General features: G+C 39.3%; 1 protein-coding gene across 2 annotated transcripts; it reads right to left on the reverse strand.

Moving 5' to 3' along the window:
• Positions 1–10: 10 nt before the first annotated feature.
• On the reverse strand, positions 11–18,921 carry NEPRO (nucleolus and neural progenitor protein). Of its 2 annotated transcripts, XM_045851205.1 has the most exons (9): positions 18,734–18,921; positions 13,827–13,981; positions 11,169–11,248; positions 10,672–10,803; positions 9,432–9,509; positions 7,742–8,103; positions 7,351–7,412; positions 4,796–5,055; positions 11–2,697 (listed from the first exon to the last, which is right to left on the reverse strand). In XM_045851205.1, exons 1-9 carry the CDS (start codon positions 18,834–18,836, stop codon positions 2,238–2,240), a joined length of 1,692 nt encoding a protein of 563 aa, XP_045707161.1. In that variant the 5' UTR covers positions 18,837–18,921; the 3' UTR covers positions 11–2,237. The 2 variants fall into 2 exon arrangements, with proteins under 2 accessions (XP_045707161.1, XP_045707162.1); XM_045851206.1 differs by lacking the exon at positions 13,827–13,981 and having other exon boundaries at positions 18,734–18,864.
• Positions 18,922–19,479: the final 558 nt, after the last annotated feature.

Below are 19,479 nucleotides of genomic sequence, written 5' to 3' on the forward strand. Positions count from 1 at the left end.
AATGGTAAAAGACAAGGTTGCATATGAAAATATTTATTAAAAAAAAAAAAAGCCAGGCAGCAGGAAGTGAGAGGTCCCTGGACCAGGAGGCAAGGTACAGTTGCCTGTCCTATTCCAAATAGGTTGCCATGGCAACAGCTGAAGTAGGATGGTCAGGGATTTCAGGACACATGGGAAGTCTCATCACCCTTCTCTTATGAATGACTTGAGTGTTCTAATGCCAGCAGATGTGATTAAATTGATATTCACTATGATGACACTAACTTCTGATCTAACTTACTAGGTAAGTTATGGTTTTATTTTATCCTTCACTTTAAAAAATTTAAAACATTTGAATTTAAATTGTTTGGAAGAGTAACTGATACAGAATACTACATTCCTTACACATACATATAAATTATCATTTTGTAGACATATCATATGAAGCTTTTTACTGTTTTTCCGAGAATTGTAAGGAGCACAAGATGAGAAAAGGAGATGAAAAAGCTTACTCCAAGGGAACATTAATGAGGCAGAAAAAAAAGCTAGCCTTTAGTTCAGTTAGGGCTTTATAGTTTTACGTCCTTAGACAACTCACTAAACCACTCTGGTTTTTCCAATGAGGGATCATTTCCCACTATAAAAGTTTGATTTTTGGCCACTTCAGGTGAAGGAACCTAGGCCCAGGGAAACACTAGAGCAGTGGAGTCATGGCTATTTCTAGATGTGTCATGAATAAGATTTCCTTGGTATTGCCTATGTTTGAAGGCAATACCAAGTAGCTACTGCCACTTGGTAGGAAGCTAGGAGAAATACAAACAATGAAAAGCCATTCAATATTAAGGACTCAAATCAGGGTGTTCCATCTTGGGGAAAGGGAGCTAAACCAGTGTTTATCCAACTACATTTCAGGCTACTTCTTGTATATCAAAATCTCCTGGGCACTTTATACCCAATTAAAATTGCAGACTTCTGGCTCTATTCCCTGGCTGTGTTTATGTCTTCAGAAGGGACTGGGAGTCTGCACTTCTAAACAGCCCACATGGTGATTCTCAGCCTAAAGTATGAGAACAACTGGTATAGATAAAGGGAAAATATGCAGAAAACAGGGAAAGAACAAGGCCAGGTAAAGGAGTGAAAGAAAATAGAAGAAAATGATAGGGTGGCTGAGGAAAAGAAGGATGCAGTACATATCAATGCATTATTTTTTTTATGTCTGTATGTAAATAAAACTTCAGGCTACGACCTACTTAACAGAGAAGCTTATTAACCTTTCTAGTAAGCTAGAACATTTGAAAAATTACTTCAAACTTCACATCATTTGAAAATCTGTTAAGATTCACCCTCTCAGAACACTTGAACAAGCAACATACAAATGTCAGGTGACAACACCAGTCCCAAATTATAAATTTATGTTTAGCCTCATTCCCTGGTCTATTTTGTGTTTCCTAGTTTTTATTTTTTTTTTCATTTAACTTTCTTACCTACTTCTACTTTGTTATCCTATTGTATTTCATGTGTAACCATGAGTCACCTCATATCCTTTTTGGAACCAGTCACTCATACCCTATAAATAAATAAACCAAAAAAATCCCACAAACTTTTGGAAATTTCCAAAAGCGTATTAATACGCTCTTATGTGAATTAAGGTGAATAGTGATAATGGTTGTGACCAGTCCCTGGTAATATATTAGTGGCAAAACTTTTGAGTTCCTTTGATGATCAATTCTAATACATCAACAAGACAGCACCACCCTTAGAAGCTACAGACCTTGTTGTCCAGAAGTGGACTTGCCTATAACCCAGCCAGTAAGGTCTGAGTGGCCTTTTAGGTGCTTCCTTGCTACTCCCCACTTCCACTCCCCATTTATCTTAAGGCACAGGGTAGGTTTTTACAAACCTAATTATTCAGGTCTTAATTTCCTGGTAAGGCATAAAATTATTCAGTTTTTCTGGGACCTGCCAGCTTCATGAAGGAATTGCATCTGCTTTTCAAGGGCAGGATATGGTAGATTTTTCATCTTAACACAGCATTTAGTCAAAGTCAGATTTGACTGTTTAGTAGTAAATGATTAAATGACACAAAACTACAAATGTTTATTGAACTGAAATGATCAGCTATGTAACGCTGCACTAAATCATTTCTTCTCTGAGTCCACGTGGTACTTTCAGATCTTTGCAGATCTCAGGAGTTTCACTTAAAATAGCAGAACACTGAACTAGTTTGCTCATCACTTAAAGGCCTCACTTATGAGCATCTAAACTCCCATTAAAGCAAAAATATCATCAATATCATCTGTCTCCTTCATGATTCCTGATGTATTTTTATTTACTTGCATCATTGTCCATGAGTCAGTCTCATTTTCATTCCTCCTTATTAGATTTTCGTGATTTTGTTTCTCCTTAGTTTGTAGGACAGGGTTGGAAACTCGGCTACTCAAGGTTTGCTTACTGTTAGGGTACAGATCAGTCCTATGACCTATACAATGTGAGAGTCTCTGTTTGCTGGTTACTGTAAAAGTCTGAGTCTGTTGGGCGGACTGCTGAATTTCCTTTAGAAGAGTTGACTGCAGCTTTCTCTGTGGTTTTCTCTGTCTCGGTAAAAATTTATTCTGTGATCTTCTTAGTCTCAGATGATGCTTTGAAGTTTTGCTACCTGAGCCACGAAGAAGGCATTTGCAAATAGATGTTTTTATGCACTCTAGTTTCTTGGGCAAACTTTAAAGGACAGAGAGAAAGGAAAAATCTGAGATTATTAAAATGAAGAAAAAACACTCTAAAAAACTTTTATCTTCTTTTTACCAACTTCCAACAGAAAATACACAATTTCTGTAAGTCCCATGCCTATGTACAACCCCAGAATCATGGTGAAAGATAAGGAAATAGGAGCTTCAACCCCAGCCTATTTTCACAGCACAGCTTCCCTCATTCAAGATGCAGGCAAATGTGCCCCCCTTACCCTCAAAGTAAAGTAGCTCCTACAACTGCCAAGCAAGGTAGTGCCAGAGCTTTTTCCTGACAATTGCTAATCTGTTCATAATGTAATTAATAGGAGTGGAACTGGAGAAAGGATGTACCTCAGATAGAAAAAGAAAATCTGTGAGAGTGTATTAGTCCATTTCTAGATACAGAACTTTGTGTTGTAGCAGGAAATAAACAAGGAAAAAGAAGTGAAGAGGGAGTTTATATAAGAATGAGAAGACAAACTGACACAAACAAACTGACAGCCTTGAGCTACACACTTTGATTCATTTATCGTCTTCAAGTTTGGGAATTCAGAACTCAAATAGCTGATTACTTTAGGTGTTTCACTTCTGAATAGGGTGCACTGCCACAAAGTACACTGGTACCTTTCAAACTGCCTCACTGTTTGTGCTAGATTTCAAAAAGATTAGCATGGGTCTTTACTTCCTACCCCAACACCCTCCCTCTTCCTTTCTAAACAAATACAGAACTTTGTGGAAGCCCATTATAATGCTAGAAATTCATGATCTGTTTCCAAATTCTTTCCTTGGCTTAATGTAAGTGGTTGTTTTTATGCGGGAAGAGGGTAGGTATATTTCCCAATTGAAATGAAAACAGAGGAATCAGAGGATCTGAACTGACTTCTAAGTCTCCAGCACTCTTAGCACAATCTTTCATTTCCTCATCTATGAAATGGTAATAATACTGCCTACCCCATAGTTACTGTGGACACTAAGTAGATTTAAAATGTACAAATACATTACTGAAACAGCGGAACAGGACAATATGAAAGACCATTATATTTTTGTGAGGAACAAAATAATGGTTTAACCAAATAAACACCCGTTGGTTACCCTCATTAACTTTTAATGCTTATCATCTCTGCCTCATTTACCCCTGACTTTAAACCCAGTTTTGAACAGAACAATTCTCTCCATCTCAGGCAGAGTTTCCACTCTGAGAAATCAGTCATCCCTTTGAGATGACTACAGGCCTTTTCAGGATTCCAGTGTAAATACCTGTCCAGCAACCCTGGCAGGTGTGGTTCTGTTGGTTGAGCATCATCACAAACCAAAAGGTCAGGGGCTCGATTCCCAGTCAGGGAACATGCCTGGGTTGCCAATTCAGTCAGTCCTTGGTCAGAGTGCATGTATTTTTTGAAGGATACATTAAAAACTGTTCAGAATGACTACCTCTGTGAAAGTGGAATAGGATCTTTATAGCCATTTGTGGCTGATATTGTTATCATGGGCATCTATAATTTTCTCAATAAAAATAAAACCCGAAAGTGTCTAACTTTGTGTGTTATTTCAAGTGTACTGGCTCACAATCAAATATGAGCATCCTGTTAATGAATGGAAGAACTCACAGGAAGGGGAGAAATCAACACATGGAGAGTCCAGCTCCTGTGAACAAAAGTTACCTGATCCTGACCTCAGAGTCTGGTGTGCACCCTTGTAGAAGGCAGGCACCTTCTGCTTCTCTCTCACACACTCATCCTGCTGCACTGAAGTTGTGGGCAGACTGGCCATCCTTCCTCCTAAAGCTAAAACGCTCTGAGAGTTCTGTTTTACACACAGTTGTATCCTCAGACCCTTCTAATGCTTCTGAGTGAATGGACAGAATGGTGAAGAGTATAAATGAATAAATCCAGTTAACCAAGTCTTCCTCCTAGTGATGTAACTCTGCCCAACGAAAGCTGCAGACAAAATTGCAGTTTGTGTAGATCCCCCTTTTAGCCGCCCTCGGGCTATTGGACATCCCACTGTAAAGAAAGCTGACTTGACTTGAATATATATTCTCTTCTAAAGGACAACAAAAAAAAGAAATATAAGTTTTGTAATATACCTACCTATAACCTTGGGCTTCCACATGTTTTAGGCGGTTACTTTTAAGAAGTTTGTTGCCCAGAAAGGAAGCCTGAGCCTTGAGTTTTTTGCTCCTGCACCACAGAATCGCCATTTGGATTTCTTCAGAAAGTTGTATGAAAGTCTCAGCCTCTTGGAGTCTTTGCACAAAACCTTCCGCACAAGGAGTTCCTATCACTCTCTGAGAAGAATGTTTGGTTGCTTTTAGGTGGGGCTGAGGACATTCACGCTCAAAGCTGGCCTCCTGAAATATGGAAAGGTAAGAAAAACATATCATGTGTTTCTTATAATAAATATATGACAGGAGAAAAAAATTGACTTACAGCTTACCAAAATTTGAAAATTTATCTTTAAAGAAAAACTTTAGTTCACTGTACTTTCCTTTTTGTCTTAAAAAACTTAACTTGTTATCCACTGCTCCTAACACAAGATGATTTCCCCCATGCTGTGCTGCAGTAGAAACCATCCATAGCCGAATTCAGTCATACACAGGAAACAACATAAATAATCCTAACACATATTTCTTTTACCCACACATAAGAAAAAAACTCCACATGATTAAAAATTTTAAATATTGGTCAAAGCCTAGCTGGTGGGGGAAAAAACACTGAAGAGTCTTTTCCTCTGCACTACTGGACAACCCCGACTTGTTCTCATTTCTGAACCTTCAGTCACCCTCCTGAATGATGGGTTACAAATGCTACTGAAACACATGAAGACAGGATGATTGCTCAACATATCTTAAAAATGCTTAACAGGGCCCCATTTCCATTTCTAATTGAACCATCTTTTCATGGGGCACCTATGTCTCTTCAATCCATCTCTGTATCAAGTCGTTTGAATTTTATCAACTTTTACTATTTATGAAAGTATGCCACCTACCAGGTGGGCTTCTATCCTTCAATCAAAGCTTACCTTTTTCCAAATTTCTTACCCTCAAGAACATGAAAAAGTAGTAAAAATATTAGAGACCTATCAGTGCTTTGTGTTGTTGACTGGTAAAGAAGTCTTACCTAAAAGCAAACTGCATATTAATGCTAATTGCTAAAAATGTGGCAGTAATAGTCATGAATAAGAAGGATGCTGACCAACCAGCTTCAAAACCTAGGAATAGGTGGATGGACTACGGAAGTTTCAAGGGTCACAGAGAGCCATAGTTCTTAAAGCAGCTGACAAAACTATTTTTGGGGGCTGATGCAAAGGGTAATGAACAAAGACTATGAACCAAGCTACCCGCATTCAAATCCCAGCTCTGCCCCGTATTTGCTGTGTAACCTGAGCAAGTTTCTTGTCCTTTCTATGCCTCTATTCTCTCACCTGGAATATGGAAACAATAATAGTACCTATCTCACAGAGCTTTTGTGAGGATTATATGAGTTAAAATGTTTGGAACAATGCCTGGCGAAGAGTAAATACAATGTAAGTACATATAAGCTACTTTATTATTATTGTTATTATTATTCCTCCTTCTGGAACTCACGAATTGAACATAATGTAAATGGAAGCTAGAAGCCTTATAAATGTCCAAGAAAGTACACTGACTTATGAGGAATGATTAAGATTATTAAATAGAGTGGAAGAAATAACCCATAAAGCAAACCAGAAAAAAACAATTTTGAAAAGACAGAGGGTAATATAAGTCAAGCAGTTACCAGATAAAGGAGAGCAACACTGACACACTTATCTGTTGTGAGGTCCAGAACAAACAGAAATTACAGACACTGACTAAGAAGGGGACTCAGGTTAAAACTTGAACCCTAATAGGAAGAAGGAAATAGAAGCCTCATGACAAAGGATGAAGATAATGATAATGACACTGAAAGTAGATAATAATATCTAACACCACTTACGTGCCACTGTACTTCTGACTCTGTGCTGAACACATTACATGCATTAAAACTGGCAAAACCCTACGAGGTACACACTATTGGAAAACAGAAGTATGGACAGATCAAGAAACTTACACGAGGTCACAAAGCGAGTACAGACCAAAGCCAGGACTCAAAGCATTTCTGACTGCAAGGCCCATACTCTTAAGCTACAGTACAATCTATACCTATGATGGATCCTAGAGTCACTTCAAAACTGTAGCAAAACTCTTAATAAAATATTTCTGAAGGATTCTATTAACTGAGTAACTGGATGCACTAAAATCCCTTGCAGTGCTTCCATTCAGAAACACAGACTAAGAACGACAATAATACTGAGCTTACTCAGGGCTACAGATAAAAACAAAAGTAAGATTCAGTCTCTATCCTTGGTAAGTGGCATCTTCTCTACAAATTTGCAGAAATCAAAAGCTATATTAAAATAAGCTAAACCTGGTAAGAACAGATACTACACTTGATCTTAGCCAAAAGGAGGGGAAAGTGGGGAAGGGATTTCAGGAACTATAAAGGACACATGGATATAACCAAGGGTGGGTAGAATCAGAGGAGGGAGATAAGGATGGCTGGGGAGGGGGGATTTTGGGGGGTGGAAATACAGACAACTGTACTTGAACAACAATAAATTTTAAAAAAGAGAAAATAAGCCAAACCTGAATAGCTTTGTGTTTCAGTTGTTTGCAGAAAGCCCTCACATCAAATCCAGATGACTTTTCTGTGGAGATAGAAAGATCAAATACAAAAACTTAGGCACACTATTTTCAGACTAACAAATTATTAAGTGCATGATGATATTTCTTGCCAAATTACTATAAAGGAAATAAAGAAAGCAAGCAAAGAACCATGGAACAACGGCAGAAACAAACAACTTTAAATGTTCAAACTTAGAAAACACACACAGGTATTACCATATCTCTCTGAAGATAATCAATGGAGAATCAATGTGAGTTAAAAGGTACAGGATTTCTTTCTACACAATCCATGATTATACTGTAATTTCAAGTTTTATTTTTTCTTAGTATGTGCTGTATCAAAGCATATTACCTTTGAGGATTTTCTTATTGTTTACTGGCTCTCCAAGATCCACATTATTCTGTAGATTGATCTTCATTTGTTTAGTTTTTTTTGAAATTCTAAGTAAAGTTTCTTCACTACACCTCAGGGATTGCTCTTTTGTTAAGAATAGTTTATTTAGCAATTTAGTTACTCCTTTAGCTGCAAAAGCTGCAGGCATATTTTTCTTAAAGACCTCAAAATAGGGCTGTCCTAAAAATCCAACAATATCAGAAGGAAAGATAAAATCTTTGAAGTAAGGCAATGGTTGAATCCTAGAGACCTCTTGAAGCAATCCAAACAATGGCTCATATAAAGAGATCAGCCTTTTTAAAACACCTTTATAGAGAACCCTAGGGAAAGAAACAGGAGCTCATGAATTAACCAGTAAGTACAATATACAGATTATATAATAAGCACAACAATTCAAAACTGAAAATAAATGCTTTTCAATCTGCCACTACAGATTTAAAAAACTACAGCACATATTTGCAAATAGCAAGATAAATCTAGAATTCACAGAAAAACCCAGTGCAAAAGAAAGTGTTACTTAAAACTAAAACACTAGTTTAGTTTAGTTTTAGTTTAAAACGCTAGTTTAGACAGAAAGCAGTCTCAGAGGATGTGTATCAAAACCCTAAGTTTGGTTTTATCTAGATGGTGAGATTTTAGGTAGTTTTCAGGCTATTCACATTTTTTTCTGGTTTTTAAAACTTGTTAAAATAAGCATGTATCACTGTAATCAGCAAAACTTTATGTTTGTTATTGAAAAGAAAAATGAATGTTTGACATTGAAAATGATGTTTAGTAATTTTAACATTGTTATCTCTAAGAATAAGCAGAATAAAAAACAGTACTGGAAATTGTACTTAAGATATACAGGTAAAGACATCAAAGCAAAGGTTTTAATCTGGACAATTCTGTTTGTTTTTAGTTTTAATTCAAACTAGAGATAAGCATCCCAACTGCCTAAAATGGCCAAAACTGGTATCTTTACAAATATGGGCAGATTCCGAGTCCAGTTGTACATACTGAGCATGCAAGTGAAGGTCTCTGGTTTGCAGCCAGTGCCACTGTTCTTTACACCCACTAACTACACCTCAAGAAGCAGTGGCGTCTTTCTAGACCCCATGCATTCCAGTCCTGAAGCAAAAGAGGGCTCTGTACACTCACAGTTCTTGTTCGCAAGACACAGAAATGGCTCTAATTCATTAAGCAGTAAAGATGTTTAGTAAAAAGGGGGAAAAAAAGCAGTGGTATTTCAGGTGGGGAAAAAAATTCTGGAGCACATAAGGAAGGTCATGACCATTAAGAAGTAGAAACCTAGAGGCAAAAAGAAGTAATACAGCCTGTCCAGGAATACTTTCATTTTAAATGGGCCAGTCACTATATGATTATGGCAACCACTTTTTAATTATTTGAGTTGCTAGTCCTAGGAATTCATATGCTTAGATGTTTAGCGTTGAAGAGTCTCTTGGTTTCAGATTTAAAGCCTAACCTGTTGACATAACCTTCAACATTTAGCTTCCAAATCCACTCCACATAAACTCTGATGAAATGACAGAGTTCCCGCAACTTCAGCATCCCATGGGAAAACAAATTTTAAAACCAATGAGAAACACAGGATGAGTTAAAGAAATAAAAAAGAAATTAAGGATTTCAAAGGTGTGTGTGTACGTACCATAATCTGCTCACCAACCCAACCATTACAAGGTTTAAAATAATGAATTCTTGCAAACCTAGGTGTTTCACAGTCAAGCTGGAAAATTAAGTTAAGTTGGAAAATAAAACCAAAGTAATTTAGATTTTGTAAGTTACACTTATGAAACAACTAGACTGGTAATAGAAAGAATGTTATTGAAGAATTACCATGTTTTTCAGACTATAAGATGCACCCCCCCCCCACGACCAATTTGGGAAGAAGATGAGGGTGCATCTTATACTCTGAGTGTAATTTATCTGGCTAGCTGTTTGGGGAGCGGGGACGGCAGTGGAGCCGGGTCACAGGTTATTAAATATTTTACCACATTTTTTGCTTCAAATTTTTTTTTTTCTATTTTCCTCCTCTAATACCGAAGTGTGTCTTATGGTCTGGTGCATCTTATAGTCCTAAAAATACAGTAATACCTTAAAACATATTCTATTTAACTCATGGAAATTTAAAAATAAAGTAATATACACTCTGCTAGAGCTCTCATTATTAAAAGTAGTTTCTAAGGTTTAGTTTCTTTTTTGTGGTTTTTTATTTTCACTTTTTTTCTTCTTTTTTTTTTTTTTGCTTTTTTTGTTTGTTGCTAAGGTTTGGTTTTTAAGATTAAGAATTTCTAATTGTCAGTGCCCTTAGGATAATATATACTAGAGAAAGTAATCTCTGGCAATGATTGCATCAGGTAATTCCTTGGAAAGAAGCAGAATCTTGGGCAGCGGGGTGTAAGGGGACTAAAAGGTAATATAAAAAACACAATAAAGATTGAATAAAATACAAAAAGAAAAAACAAGAAAAAATTTAAGAATCCCCACAGGGCCCTGGCCAGGTGGCTGAGTTGGTTGGGTGTAGTCTCGTACACCAAGGTGGCAGGTTTGATTCCTGGTCAGGACACATGCCTAGGTTGCGGGCGCATACAGGAGGCAACCAAGTGATGTGAGACATCAGTGTCTCTCTCCCTCTCTCCCCCTCCCTTTCCTCTCTCTAAAATCAATAAAACTTACCCTCAGGAAAGAGTTAAAAAAATTATTATTATATTAACAATATAATAATAATAATAATAACAATAACAATATATGTTTGTTATTATTATTATTATTCCCATTGGTTATAACTCCTATAGACCCCAACCCAAGCTTTCAAACAGAAATACTAAAGTTATCCACACAATTCCCATTGAGAAGATGGTACAGCATTTCAGTTGACTCAAGGATACAGAAATGTCTTGCAGCAACAGTCCAACAAACGAAGTAATAATTTACAGGCTCCCAAAATCTTCACCAGCACTAATTCTACCACTGGTTGGCTGGGGATGATACACACTTTGGTAGTTAAAGGCTGATTTTCACTTGAAAAAAAAATGAAAAGTACATTACTTTCATTATTAAATGTAGAGCACTTATATAGCAGTGTTCAAATGCAGAGCTGCTTTAAGCACAATTTGAGTTAGTCCCACTCAATAATGACTCACTAAAGTGTATAGACACTAATGTTTCAATATAATCTTATCATGTCCCAGATTTCAAGTCATGCCAGTCCCTCCCACAAGCCAACAAAGGGAGATTACCATAAATACCAGGTGCCCCTTATTAAAACAAAATTTGTAGAGCTAAAGTACAACTGGTTACATTTCAACACCAAGCAGGAAAAAAACCCAAAGGGAGATCACAGAGTCCCCACCACTAAGCTCATCACAGAGTAACAACCACTTACCTGGAAGAAAACAACTCAGACAGATCTTGAATTGAACCCTCCAAGTTCATGTTTTTCAAACGTTTTAAACATTGTTCAACCTGAAAGGGGAAGAGCAGGTCACACTCCTGTGTATACAGCACAGGCAAGGCCCCTGGTGGGACCAGCAAAGCTGGAAGTTCCATGACAGCAATATATCTTGTCTACTTCGCCTACCACTGTAATTCAGTACTGAGTACTGGGAAGGCATTTAATAGCACTTTTTTATCCAAAAGAAAAAAATAGTGAGGACCACTCATTAAACAAAACGTGGTAAGAATTCCGTAGTCCTCACACAATACCACACCAAGGGCATCGTGCATGGGGCGGCATCCAGACTGAAGGATGTCAGAATCTGGATGGTCACTGATACTGGTAGAGGTGGTATCTTATCAGAGCTGCATATGTGCTACTAAAAACTCCATCCAAGTTACAGATTCTCTCTTGACAGGATGGTTTCCAGAGCAAGGAGGCAACAATCCCTAAATTCTCTGGGGTCAGCTCTTGATCATTTTCTTAATTCTGGATACCATGCTTTGAGAGAAGTATTGACAAACCAAGACAGTAAAGCTACTAGAAAACATGGCTCAAAAAACTATGGTTCAAAAAAGGGGAGGGGGCAGATTTTTGAGTTTAGCAAGGAAGAGAGAACGTGGAGGACCATGAGAACAGTCCTTATATACTCTTAAGTATTGTCACACAGAAGAAGAATCAAGACTATTTTCTATGCTCCATTGGGGGAACATTAGAGTGAAGCTAACTGTGGTACCTAGCTTTTGAAGGTAGAAAAAAGAAATCTTAAAGTAGATGCAAGTTCTTTGTAAATTGAAATGTTAAGCAGATGTAAGGCAGTAGCAGTAATAGTAACAGTAGTTGCAGCAGCAGCAGGGGGCATGTTCCCTGTTCTAAGGGATGGAGGGGAACGTAAAACAGGTACACAGATAGCTGTACTGCTACACAGACTGTGCCAAATGCCGTAAGACAAGCACAAACAGGAAGCCCAGAGAGCCAAGAATCACAAAAATAGAAGGAGTTTAACTTCACTAATCAGAAAAATACAACTTAAAATGAGATTACCATGATAAATACTCAACTTACCCCTTGGGAAGAAGTTATTACTTCTGGGAAGCCTTGAAATGGGACTTAGAGGAGAAGGCCTTTAGCAGAGAGAGAGGGAAGGACTAAACACACAGGACCAGGTAAGCAAAGGCTCAGGTGAGGGAAAGGACAAGGTGAGGACTCGTGAAGAATTCAGGTGCCTGGAGTGTAAAATAGCTGAAGGCGAGAGAGAACCAGGAAAACTGAAGCAGACAGACCATGGAGGATCTTGTAAGTCAAACTAAGACGTTTCGTCTTCATACATAAGGCGATGGAGAACCACTAAAATTCAAAGCTGTGTTTTAGGATGATTAATCTGATTTGCTTTATAGAATTTGTGAAGATGAAGTAAAGATTAGTTAGAATAGCAAGATGATTAAAACTGACAAGGTCAAAAAAAGATGCAGCCAGAACTAAAGACTGGGCTAGATGCAGAGATAGTTTGGAATGATCGATTGACTAGACGGCAGAGCTACACAAAAGGAAGAAGCAGAGAAAAAGCAACACCAAATTCTTCTGACTGGATAATATTCACAACTTGGAATCCAGGCAGAGAAATGTGTTCAATCTGGAATTAAAGACTCAGAAAGAGATAAAAGTTGCCAAGACAGAAAACTAAGGAAAAGACCATGATCCCAAATCTTTCTTTGATGAAGAAATCATCTTTTTTACCTTAAGGGAGTAGAAAATTAACCAGAGAACATGAGTCTGTAAGTTTAGAGACTGTGTTTTTTTACCCTGTATACCAAGGATCAAGCACAGTGTCTGACACATAGAAAGTTACAAAAAATACTTGCAGAACAGGAGTCAATGAATGAGAATATAAAGAACCCAGCTTAGGAGGCTGTAGCCTTTGATGTAGCTCCAAAACTGGCGGGCCCAATTTTGTCTTAAACTCCAAAAATTACATGAAACCACTTTATACAGGCTGTTATATACCCTTTTACTCTAATATATTGCCAATTAGATTATTTGTTCCACAATAAATAAACAACTTGGTTCTTTTTAGGATTTTAGAATTTTGACCATGCCCAGGATATTATTTCTTTTCAAAAATTATTTATTTATTTATTTATTTATTTATTTATTTATTTTAGAGAGGTGAAAGGGAGGGAGAAAAAGAGGGAGAGAAACATCAGTGTGTGGTTGCCTTTCACATGCTCCCTACTTGGGAACCTGGCCCACAACTCTGGCATGTGCCCTGACTGGGAGTCGAACTGGCAACTCCTTGGTTCACAGCCCGAGCTCAATCCACTGAGCTACACAAGCCAAGGCAGGAAATTATTTCTTAATTTAACACTTTGTCTTGATCAAATCACTATATCCTAGAACTAGGCAAAATCACTGTAACTTATTATAGATTGTGTAAATGAAAAAAACTTCTCATAAAAATTACACACTAGAATCAAAACTGGGAAAGAATTAAAGTTCTTATAAGTCACAAGTAATTCACTCAGTTCCCATAAATAACAAAATATTAAGTAGTGTGATCTCTATCTTCATCAAGTAAACACATTGAGTCTCAAGCACAGGGCATCCTACCTGTTTCAGGGCCAAGTGAGGCTTGTGGCGGCCCATTCTGTAGTGATTGCTGTAAAGGACTGCACATAACACACCTGTTTCCGCATCTAAGGTCTGGCTCTTCAGTGACAGCATAACCAGAGAGCACTCTCTGATTACAGCTGCGACACAAAGGCCTAAAGCAGAGAACTTTAATAAGGCTTAATGTTCATTAAGTGTATTATAGAAAAATACACTGAAAGAAGCATCTTTGCTTTTTTGTTTTATAGCAGCAATTTTCAACTTTTTTAATCTCATGGCACCCATAAACTAATTACTAAAATTACGCAGCTTACCAAAATATATATATTTTTGTGGATCTGACAAAAAATAGATATAATGTTGATTCATTCACGCCAGACAGCTATTGTTGTGTTGGCTTTTTATTTTTTTATTTGACGATCTAAGGGAGAAGAGGTCAGTGCCCCTGACTGACTAGTCAGGTATTGCATGTTTTAAAAATTCTTGCAGCACACCAGTGTGCCTGCCACAGCACACTGGCTGAAAATTGCTATTTTAAAGAAATCAAGAAAAAATAACCAGCCTTAACTGTAAAGGTATAATTAATGATTTAATTATGTGAGAAGTTGGAAAATGGTGACAGATGATATAAAGTCTGGAAATCAAGAGAATGTTAAACAAGTATGAGTATCTTTGCATCACATTTCTATGATTTTAATCTTTCACAGGAATGCTTTTCAGTCAGTCATTGGTGCACTCTTAACATCTTAAATACCTTTTAACATCTTAAATACCTTGATGGTGAGGCACATGTTGTATACTCCTCTGAATCCCCCATTTTGTTATGCACAAAAGCAAGACGCAATGGATAAATTCATGCTCTTAAAAGTCAAAGACACTGTACTTGGATACCACTTCAAGATAAGAATATATTAAGAGAAACTACCATGGAAACTGGAAATTACCTGATGAATGCCTGACTGAATACGGGCTCAGCAGAAAAAGGTAACTGCTTGCAAGTCAGAAAAGCTGTGTTCTGGCCCTGGCCAGGTGGTACAGTTGATTGGACTACCCATACACCAAAAGGTTGCAGGTTCAGTTCCTGATCAGCACACATATCCAGGATTTGGGTTCTATCCCTGGCTGGGGCACAGAGCAGAGATAACCAATCACTGTTTCTCTCTCTCTCTAAAATCAATAAACATGGCCCTGGCTGGTGTAGTTCAGTGGATTGAGTGCAGGCTACGAACCAAAGGGTCACCAATTCGATTCCCAGTCAGGGCACATGCCTGGGTTGAGAGCCAAGTCCCCAGCAGGAGGCGCACAAGAGGCAACCACACATTGATAATTCTCTCCCTCTCATTCTCCTTCTCTTCCCCTCTCTCTAAAAATGAATAAAATCTTTAAAAAATAAAATTTAAAAAGTTAAAAAAAGAAAAAATAAAATCACTAAACATGTCCTAGGGTGAGGATTAAAAAAAATACTAAAAAAGAAAAAAAAAAACCTATGTTCTGTATGGCTCTGAGGACAGCACTTCCATCCTGGGTGGAAATAACACAAAGGCAGATTTCTACACACTTGCTTTTGTCCCAACTACATGAGACCAGAATGGGTTGCCTTGGGGATGGGGAGTGAGTTGATGCATTTCCACACCTGATAGGAATCCCATTAAGGGATTTCTGAATGGAGGAAGAAGGAAGATATTCTGTAAACTGCATAGGACGGATGGATGTGAAGGAGGATGTAATAATTAGATGGATTAAAAGCATTTGATATTAATAATAGCAACTATCATTTAAGGGTTTATTTACCATATCAGGCACTGTTCCAAATGCTTTACCTATGACATTAACTCTTTCATTCCTCAAAATAGGCCAAAGAGGCAAGTAATGTTTTTATCCTCACATGAAAATGAGTTGAGGCACAAAAAGGATAGATCAGCAATTTTCAACTAGTGTGTCAGAACTTTTTTAGTTTTATTTTATTGTTTATGCTGTACAGCTGTCCCCACTTTTTCCCCTTTTGCCCACCTTCACCCAGCCCCCCACTCCCTCAGGCAATCCCCATGCCATTGTCCTTGTCTACGGGCCATGCATAGATGTTCTTTAGCTAATCAATTCCTTCACCATCTTTTATCCAGTCTCCCCACACACCCCTCAAAGGCTGTTAGTCTGATCTATGTATCTATGCTTCTGTTTCTATTTTGTTCATTACTTTCTTAGTTTATTTTGTTCATTAGAGTCCACATGTAAGTGAGATCATATGGTATTTTTCTTTCACTGACTGGCTTATTTCACTTAGCATAATAGTCTCCAGGTCCATCCATACTGCCAAGAAAGGTTAAGAGGTCCTTCTTTTTTACTGCTGTGTAGTATTCCATTGTATAAATGTATCACAGCTTTTTCACCCACTCATCTCCCGATGGGCATTTATGCTGTTTCCAGATCTGGGCTATTGTAAATAACACTGCTATGAACACAGCAGTGCCTATATTCTTTTGTACTGATGTTTCACAATTCTTAGGATAGATTCCCAGAAGTGGAATTGCTGGGTCAAAAGGCAGGTCCATTTTTAATTTTTTGAGGAAACTCCATACTGTTTTCCACAGTGGCTGCACCAGTCTGCATTCCAATAGTGTACCACAGTTCCCTTTTCTCCACATCCTCGGGGCAAGAAATTTTAAAACATGTAATACCTGATTGTTGGGAACCGCCCTGACTGGTATCAGAAGCTGAAACCCCCGCCTAGGCTAAGGCTAAGGGAATACCCTTGGAACTGTAAGCCAGCAAGGAGACAGAAGCTTATCTTCCTGGCAGGAATGCTGCTTCTGCTGCTTTATTCATGACTGAACCCCCAAAAAGCTTGGTCGGTTAGCCAAAGACGGGTAAGATTCCCCACAGGGGGAACGACCTAAGACAGGCACGATCCCTTTGGGAGGCCCCCCAAAAGAAGGACTTGGGAGGCTGCAGCAAAAGGGGGTGATGGACCCTCACTCCTCAGCTTTGACATAGCCTGAGTTCTCATCTTCTGGGAAAAAACCTCCTTGTCTCCCAGTTGCCTTAGTTCCCTTGCTCCACCTAAACCTGAAACAATGACAGGGTGGTGCAGCTCTGTACTGAGAAGTGCAGATTCCCCGGGGGTGATCAGGCCTAAGAAAGAACATGTAAATTACTGTGAAACCTTCTTTGTTTAGAATGCTCTCAGTTGAATGAGAAGGGTCTTAGGAGGAAGTTATTTTGTTTCTCAGTCTTACAGCTCTTTGACCCCCAACTCAATAGACCGGCAGAGTTTCTTGTTTTCTATGGTTCCTTACTTCCCCCCTAATGAGTACTGTACTTTACCTGAATTATTATGCAGAATGAGCCCAATAAAAGCAGGTATGGACTGTAAATCGGCGCGCTCCCCACTAAGGGGGGTGGCCATTTCGTCCCTACTTCCCCACAGAAACTAGTCTGTCTCTGTGCATGTTGTTTTATCTCGCGTATTGTTGAGCCATCCACAGCGTTCCACGGTCACTGCTGGCCGGGGACCCACGCACAAAACCTGATAATTTAGTCAGGGGCACTGACCTCTTTTCCCTTATACAGTTAAATAAAAAAATCACAAAAGCCAACACAACAGTAGCTGTCCAGTGCGAATGAATCAAAATTATACCTATTTTTTTGCCAGATCAGCTAAAAAAATATATTTTTGGTGTGCCACAGAATTTCTGTAATTAGTTTATGTGTGCCACGAGATGAAAAAGGTTGAAAATCACTAGACAATAACAATTCCCAGCAAAGGGAAGAGACACAATTCAAACTTAGGCAATCTGGCTGCTACGCCCTATTGCCTAAAAATGTCAACACCATCATATACTGGTAAAATACTTTAAGAGCACTCTCCCCTTTACTAGACATGGGGTGATCACTTCATAAGTTACATAAATGTCTAATCATTTATGGTACAACTGAAACTAATATAACATAGCACGTCAACTGTAATTGAAAATTCAAAAGAAAATGTTAAACTAATCTGCTATTACGTATTCTGCCAAGTACTTTTTCCAAGTTCGTTTTTTTAATTATAAATATTGATGTTTGCATCTTAAATTTTAAACTGTGTGGTCAAAAATAAATGCTTGTTTATGTCTATTCTAAATATAGTCAGTGACCATAATTTTAAAACCAATAGCGGGGCACACTGTATGCCAAAGACTATTATGCAATCGTTCATTTTGCATGCATTGCTTGAGTGCCTACTGTGTGCCAGGCACTGTACTAATTTCTGGGTATATAATGATGAACTAGAATCACACAGAGTGATCACAGAGCAGAATATTTAAAATTGAAGCTACCTCAGAAAATCTAGATTGACTGTTGTAAGTATACATCGTAACTTGTTGGATATTACCAATAAAAATATAAAATAAAGATGAGCGTCATAAGATGCTCCCAACAACGGGTGATGAGTAGGGAGGACTAACCCCATTTTACAAATGAGGAACCAGAGGCCCAGAAAGATCGCGGTTTAAGTCCAGAGTGCCTAAGTGGCCCCCTCCGGCCGCTCGCAGGCAGAGATCGGAAGAAGACCGAAGGTAAAGCGGGCTCCTGGTGGCCCTTGGGAGGGAGCACAGGGTTCCCACACAGCACTCTTCCATGACGCCAGCCGAGTCCGCCTCTCTCCTCCCCCTCTGCACGGGGCTGGGCCTTGGGACTGGCTAGCTCCAGCCCGGCTCTGAGGTAGCCACAGCTGGTCACAAAGAGGCTGCGAAACCATAAGCCGCCCAAGACTCCTAGGCAAACTCTGAGCCTAACACTCGCTGCAAGGAACCCGCACCCCACCCCAGCGCCCTCGGCCCCGGAAGTCCCGCCCTCCGCGCACGTGCGCCGCCGGGGCCCAACACCACCCCCAAAACGTCGGTCGGTTCGCAGAGTGCCTCACTCACCCAAGGACTCGCTGGAGTCCTGTACTCTCACTGCGCTGCTGCTCCCCGCTTTGGGGATTCTCACGCGGTTCCAAGGCTCCAGGCCCGGCAGCACCGCAGCCATCCTGCGAGACAGGGAGGGGCCAGGAAAGGCGGAGCTGGGCGGGACCGGTCGTGCCACCGAAGGAGGAGAGAGGAGACGAGACCGAGTGTATGGGGTGGGGGGGAGAAAGAGAGCTGAAGGGCTGGGGCGGGGCCAGAGGCGGGGCGCGGGGAAGGGGCGGGGCCCTCACGGAGTCGAGGAGCAAACCCAGTGAACTAGAAAGGACCGCGGTAGTCTCCATAAACCTGGACGCGTTATTTGGAAAAGTTTGGGGGAGGAAGCCCTATCCTGAAACTACCCAATCAAACTCTTGGAGATAGGGTGAGGAAATCTGCAATTTTTTATGCTTACCTACAGGGGTTATTAAGGCACAACCAAGTTTGTAACTGCGATAGTTGAAGGCATTTTACGGATGTGGAAACTGAGGCCGAGAGTTGAATTTGTGTATGCATCCCCCAACTCTGCCTCAGGCCTTAGGGGGAAAGGACGAAATGAAATAAAGAGGATTATGCAAAGTGTAGAATTCGTAACACAGGAGTGATGTACTTTGAGATAGTCAAGGCTCCTGTGTCTTGAGCAATAGCAAAACCGCACAATCACATCAAAGAAACTTGGAAGTTGGCTGACTATCAATTCCATCCTCAATATCCAAGACTAGACATTA

This window comes from Phyllostomus hastatus, unplaced genomic scaffold, assembly GCF_019186645.2.
Source record: "Phyllostomus hastatus isolate PE091 unplaced genomic scaffold, TTU_PhHast_1.1 phas_contig_86, whole genome shotgun sequence".
Classification (NCBI taxonomy): Eukaryota; Metazoa; Chordata; class Mammalia; order Chiroptera; family Phyllostomidae; genus Phyllostomus; species Phyllostomus hastatus.